Below are 7249 nucleotides of genomic sequence, written 5' to 3' on the forward strand. Positions count from 1 at the left end.
TATCTATCTATCTATCTATCTATCTATCTATCTATCTATCTATCTATCTATCCTCTGCCTGCATGTATGCCTACATGCCAGAAGAGGGCACCAAATCACATTATAGATGGTTATGAGCCACCATGTAGCTGCTGGGAATTGAACTCAGGATCTCTGGAAGAACAGCCAGTGCTTTTGACCTCTGAGCCATCTCTCCAGCCCTACATTTATTTTTTTATGTATATGGCTGGCAGGAGGCAGAGAGAAGGAGGGTGGTGGATTTAAAAAAAACAAAAAAACAAAAACAAAACAAAAACAGCTTTCAAGAATTGATTCTCTTCTTCTGCCATAGGTCTCAGGGATCTAATCAAGGTGGTCAAATCTGGTGGCAAATACCTTTACCCACCAAGTCAACTCACAGGCCCTATGAATACATTCTTAGTAAAAAAAAGTGATAGAAATATAAGGCTTTAAATGAGAAAGAACTTGAAATTGTGAATGTTTTACTGGATTGCTCCAATTTAAGAAAGAAAGAGAGAGTTACGTGAGATAGCCCTGGAGACCTGGGAGTAACACCACGAAAGAAAGTAGGCCATGGATTCCAGGTCTGCTTTGCCATTCTTGTTTATGAGGTCAGGAAAGACCAGGCACCAATGATGAAGCCAAAACGGCTTACAGGGCTATATGTTTTCTTTAAGACATCTTATCAGGAATAAATTAGGCTAAACCGGGTGGAAACAATAATGCCTCTTACTGACAATTTAAACAAGCCCCCTCATAAATCTATTTTATAATTTTGTTTACGAAAGAAAGGCCTTTCTATCTTTAACATTGTTGTAAACTATACTCTTTGAAGAATATTTTAAAAAACTGGGGCATGGGGCTGGGTGGCCCAGCAGTTAAGAACACTCGCTGCTCTTCCAGAGGATCTGGGTTTGATTCCCAGCACCCCCACAGTGGCCAACAACGGTCTGTAACTCCAGTTCTGGAGGATGCCATGCCCTTTTCTGTACTCTGTGGATACTGCCCATGTGTGGTACATACACATATATGCCAGAAAAGTACCCATACATATAACATTACATTTAATTTTTTTACAAAAGTGGTGGAGGGTGAAAATCTTCATAATACTTAGAAACATAACTTGAAAGCTCTCATAGATACCCACTGCAAAGGACTTAACGGAGACACCCCCTTGGCAACAGCATGCTTATTTTCTTATTCCCTGACCATCTCTTTCCAATAATCTATGCGCTAATATCTAAGCTTTAAAAAAAAAGGCTCTTGTTGGATCTCCAAATTGCCTTTATATTTGTTTGACCCAAAATATGTCTATTGGTTCAAGTTTAATTGCCTTGTCAGAGGATCCAGCCACAGCAACCAGTAACCTGCAGCAGAGAGCTAGCTTACTCTCTATGTAACGGCAAAAAGGACCACGACTCAGTAAAAGGGAACATTGCATATCTTCCATTTTTCAGATAAACACACAACTGCTTCAAAAAAATACAATCACCTGCGTACATGTTTTCTCTCCTCAATGATACAAACAGAACCAGCTGTTTTTTTTTTTCCAAGTTTCTTGTCACAGCCAGTGTAGGAGAGCATAAAAACAAAAATTTCATTTTAAAACCAAGGTATTTTAAACCAATTTCATGTTAAAATTGCCTGCTTAGAGATCAGGGGAGACTCTGTCCTCAAGATTTAAATTTTCCAATACAGCCTATAACTCTTGGTTATTCAGAACCAGATGTTGACACCCTTTTGCTGAAGACACCTCATGCTTGAGCCACCAGACACGAAGATATCAAGCTGGCACTCATATGGAATCTTACCCTGTTGGCTAGCTCTCGCAATGCCAAAGGTGCAGTGAACTCTCCCAGCCTATAAGAGAATGACTTGCCGGGCAAGACACGCCCACTGGCAACCAACCACTTTCTGATTGAAGTCACAGCCTGCTCCCCATGATGGGACCTATAGCTGGTACTGTTAACTGGACCAAAACCCCACAGCTGCCTAGGCCATAGGCCTTAAGGGAGAACTTAATGCATTATTCTGCTAATGGACAAAGTATCAAACTGCCTTCTAAATACTTAGAGTTGGACCAATAGATTAGGCTGCTGTCAACCCTCATCAAAGAAGCCTGTCTCTCCTTGAAGTTAATACTGAGACCCACGATTGATCAAAATGCAGAGAAGTGACTGTGGAGAGCTCAGCTCTAAATGAGACCTCTATATTACATCCTGTTCCCACAAGGCTCAAGATCATTATGGAAGAGGGGGAGGAAACAGTGTGGGAATCAGAGGTCATCGAGGACCACTGGAAATCACGTTTTCCAGACTTGACAGGGCTGCTGCCCCCATGAACTCAGAGCAGCTGGGCTGCTTGCATAGAACAGAACAAGATGAAACCAGTCAAAATTTCAGAGTAACCGGGGAGCAGATAACATGGAGGAGGGAGAATTAGCTTTCCTAAGATGCTGTCCCTGTTCAGTCGCCAATGCTTCAGTGGATGAGCCCACACCCATGAACACATTGGAAACGCAATTAGACTCCGTAGGTTACAGAAAGAGAACACGAAGCTGGGAGGCAGGTATAGTGTAGTAGGTCTGGGAGGAGACTGGGAGGGTGGGATTATGGGATGGATTTAACCCAAATACACCAAATAAATGGTAAGCATTTTCAGAGGAAAAAAAAATATATATATATATATATATACACACACACACACATATATATAAATTTTTAAAAGGACTTAATTTTTTTATGTTGTTTACATCTAAAGCCATACTTATAAAAGTACAGCTTTTCAGATGCTGAGACTTATAGCCAAACTTTGCGCAGAATAGAAGGAATCTTATGAAAGAAGGGAGAGATGAAAGACCTGGAGGGGACATCTACAAGGAGAGCAACAATCTGGGCACAATGGTCTTTTCTGAGACTGATACTCCAACCAAGGACCATGCATGGAGATAACCTAGAACCCCTGCACAGATGTAGCCCAAGGCAGCTCAAGTGTGTTTCCTAGTAATGGGAAGAGGGACTGTCTCTGACATGAACTGACTGGCCTGCTCTTTGATCACCTCCCACTGACAGGGGAGGAGCCTTACCAGGCCACAGAGGAAGACAATGCAGTAGGTCCTGATGAGACCTGATAGGCTGGGGTCAGATGGAAGGGAAGGAGGACCTCCTCCTATCAGTGGACTTGGGGAGGGGCATGGAAGGAGATGAGGGAGGGAGGGGGTACAGCTGAGATACAAAGTGAATAAACTGCAATTAATAAAAAAATAAATTAAAAAAAAGTATGGCTTTTGGGACTACCGTTTAATAATGACAGGAAAAAAATACACTTAAGAATTGGCTGAGCTGTTAAGAGTCCTTCATGATCTTCCAGATTACCCATCTGCCTCCCAACACCCAAGTCAGGTACCTCACAACCACCTGGATCTTCAGCTCCAGAGACTCTAACACTCCTTCTGACCTTCTTGAGCACCTAGACATGGTTTGTTTGTTTCTGTTTTTTGGAGACAGGGTTTCTCTATGTAGCTTGGTTGTCCTGGACTTGCTTTGCAGACCAGGCTGGCCTCGAACTCACAGAAATCCACCTGCCTCTGCTGGAATTACAGGTGTGCACCACCATGCCCCACTCTAGACATGCTTAGTAGACATTCATATACACACACAGAAAAATAAATCAATAATTAACATTTTAGCTTATGACTAACAAATGATAACTAGAAATCAATGCTATAATATTCTCTATTCAATCTGTGTATGGCTATATGAGCATAAATACCATCTACACACACTTATGTCTTCATATCACATATATGACAACAAATTGGCTCATAGGATGAATTAGTACTCACATAAATTAAGCCAGTTCAATTAGTCCAAATATTTCCTAGTTAATAACGTAACTAAACAATTTAAAATCAACATCCTAATTCTGGCAATCATGACAGATTATACTGGACCAGTAGTCCTGATATGCCAATAAGCGACACAGTAACGAGAGTGAAAGAACAACAGTTCTATAAGTCAAACTGGCTATGCCAGGGAGAACAAATGAAAGGGTCTGATAATACCAGATCTGGCTTTTGGGACCTGGCACATACTTCTATTAAAGAAAAACAGGAGTAATTTAGAAAAGAAAGGATTAAGACAAAACACAAGATGCACACAGTAACAGTCATGGTCAGGGTTGGTCTGGTCTGTTTTCTAGCTGATCATCATCTCAGTTCTCATTCTGTAAGGCGACCAAAAGGGAACATTTCCATGAGGGTCTGTGGAGCAGACAGAGAGGCAGCAGCATGGCCTCAGCTCTAAAGAGAGGGCTGTGGACTAGCCTGAAGAGATGCTCTGGGGATGGAAGAGCAATTCTGGGGACAGAATTGGTTTCAAAACAGGAGCCAGGCTGCAGACTCTCAGATTACGAGGCAGGAGGCAGGGGAGCATTCGGGTGGTACGGAGAGTGGGGAGCAGGACATGTGGCCACTAGAACCCACTCTGATGTAAGCCCACTTCTCCAGGTGAGAAATCCTAGCACCTGGAAGTTTCTTAGCTCGCAATGCAGACGTCTTAGTAAAGGTTGGATGACAGTGTCTGTGAGGAAGGGGGTTGCTAGAAATGGTACTTCCTAAGCAGTGGCTGGATTCTCTTCTTTCAGCAGCCACTCACATTGGCTGCTGAGTGGGGGTGTGCTGGCCTAACTGACAATCATTGGCAGCAGCCTTCCACCCTGGGCCCAAGTGACTAATGAATGCATATTCTAGGTAGGTAACAGAAGCTGGCAAATGGCCTAGACAAAGCAGCCAGCTTGTATAAGGAGAAGAATTATGAGCTCTAATAAGATCTAACTGTGCCCAGTACACGACCACACCAGATCCTAGGGCCTTCTGTTAACTTGTGTATACACTTGCTTACTCCTGTCCTCTCCAAGCATTAGAAAAGCCCTGTTCAGGGTAACCGTTGGGAACTTTATAGACCTAACATTTAGGAGTTTCTCCTAATGCAACATCCCACTCACATACAGTAAGGCCTATCTCTATCAGGACTCTGACTTCTAAAATAAAGTGTAGAGAATAGAAAAATGGCTCAGTAGGTAATGGCACTTGCTGCAGGGGCCTAGTGTCATGAGTTCAATCCTGGGAAGCCATCTAAAGGAAAGAACATACTTCTCCATAGTAATACATAACTAAAACTTGAAAAGCAATGCCTGGAAACATCTGAGGGCGGTCACAATTTTGACAGTGCCCAATTCCAGCCACCATGTATGCGGATATTCCTTTCCAATGAATTTGGGAATATCAATCAGAGAAAGGCAGAAATTCAGCGCTTATGGCTGGTGCCAAGATCCACTGACTTCGGGCGGAGGTCATGGAACTTACAGGCAGCTGCCCCTGAATCTGTGAGACTCGTAGAAAAGCAGGTGCCACTGAGGAAGAGAGGGCAGCTGCTCAGGGATGCTCCACACTGTAGGGAATATCTTCTTTCCAACAGTGTCAAGCTGGGGTGATCCCATTTGATCAAGTAACAAGCTTGCCCAGAGTTGCTCCAAGTTTAAGAGCCAAGAAGAGAAGAGCAGGACAGCCTGTTTACAGGCCGACAACCCCGATCTGCCGGAACACTAGGAGGGACAAAGTGACAATATCAATTATCACACCCGAAACTACACCAAATCGCACTAGAATCGCCACACAAATCATACCATACGTAAACCCCTCACCTGGGGCTATTACGGAGCACTCCAAGACCAAAATATGGCAGGCAACTGTCACACTTACCCACAGGGAAGAACTCCTGAGTCAGTCCTTGGGCTCTGGCTCCAGTGCGGTTTCTCCTGCCCAGGACAGTCAGCCAACTTGAAACCGACTTACTGCGCGCTTGCTGCATGTACATTTGACATCTCTGAGCCTTCGCTGCTAGGACACCATTTTTGGTCCCCTACAGATTTTTCTTTGCACCTGTCTCAGCTCAGAACAGACTCTAAACTCAACCACTTTACTTCTTGGCCATTCTGTGACCTGCACATTTGTATATCTTTATATATATATAAAATGTTCATATGTGATCTGCCGGTTAATGTTAGTAACTATATTCTTATGTAAGAACCCGTGTTTGCCAACAGCTGGATGGCAAAATCGGGCACACTTGACTAATTGTTAACGAAACAGACATAACTCGTAAAATTATTAATTATTCGATAAATTCTGGCACTGCAAACACAAAAATCCGTCCCCCTATTTATGACAACACGTTCAGGACCCAAGGTCACCACACCCTGCGGCTTCCCTGCCCCCTCCCCAAACACACACACTCACACCGAGCCCCAGGGTCCCGGATCTCACCACGACGCCGCCGCCACCGCCCAGGCTGCGGAGAGGCGACGCTGCGGGCGCCCGGAGGCCCACGCAGGCCATGGCCGCAGCTCGGAGCGCTCAGCGAGGGGCAGGAGCGCGGCCCTGCCCGCTCGGCCCTGCCCGCTGGCCCAGCTCCACCCAGCGGGGCCCGGGCGGCGCGGCCCAGCCGAGCCAGGAGACGCAGCCTCAGCCGCCCGGGGAGGCCGCGTCCCGGTCGCCTCCACTTCCGGCCGCCTCCTCCCACACCCCGGACGCCAGGCCGCACGCACCATTTCCAGTCCCCGGGGGTCCGGCTCGTCTCCGGCGGCTCGTGCAAGCGGCGGATGGGACGCAGGCGCTCGGGAAACAAGCGGCGGGCCTCTTTCCACAGAAGACACAATCGCCTAAGATGGCTGGACGGGAAGTGGCATCCCCCTGGCTGTACCTGCCCTCTCCCAACATCTCGCAGCCCCATTGGACGGCTTGTGCAGCCAGGCAACTTTTCTTATTGGCCAGCGAGTCACGTGCACGCCTCCGAGCGCTTAAATGACAGGAAAAAGACCCTCCAGCCTGTACTGTGGCGCCAAATCTCAAATCCGGGCGAAAGCCTTACCTGGAGTCTACCCTGGCCGTGAGAGTCCCAAACTCTACTTCTGGCTTTACATACGAAAGGGGTGAATACATGGAATTAAAAATAGCGGGTAAAAGTCTGCAACGAGGCGAAGATGTCAGCTAAATTCTTTGTGCATGCGCGAGAGATGGCACAGAAAAGCGTGATGTGAATTATGCCTGTTCAGCTGCTAATGTTCCCTGTCCTTTTGCAGTCGATGGTTGTCACCAGGGTCTCCGGCTGGGGATTCACCCATGCTGTTTACTCTTTTGAAAGTCTCTCCTGAACCCACCCCACCGCTGTTGAGCTCTCACACAGTCATT

The 7249-nt window shown here is 45.9% G+C and overlaps 1 protein-coding gene across 1 annotated transcript in view; it reads right to left on the reverse strand.

Moving 5' to 3' along the window:
* The window catches only part of LOC129680393 (zinc finger protein 878-like), a 23116-nt gene extending 16398 nt beyond the window's left edge, over positions 1–6718 (reverse strand). Inside the window, exon 1 of the mRNA XM_055612008.1 lies at positions 6607–6718. Within this exon, the coding sequence (XP_055467983.1) occupies positions 6607–6609 (3 nt within the window). The 5' untranslated portion in view covers positions 6610–6718. The remainder of the gene's footprint in view (positions 1–6606) is intronic.
* Between the last annotated feature and the right edge of the window lie 531 nt (positions 6719–7249).

The sequence above is a fragment of the Psammomys obesus genome, unplaced genomic scaffold (genome assembly GCF_907164565.1).
Source record: "Psammomys obesus unplaced genomic scaffold, mPsaObe1.curated_primary_1811, whole genome shotgun sequence".
Classification (NCBI taxonomy): domain Eukaryota; kingdom Metazoa; phylum Chordata; class Mammalia; order Rodentia; family Muridae; genus Psammomys; species Psammomys obesus.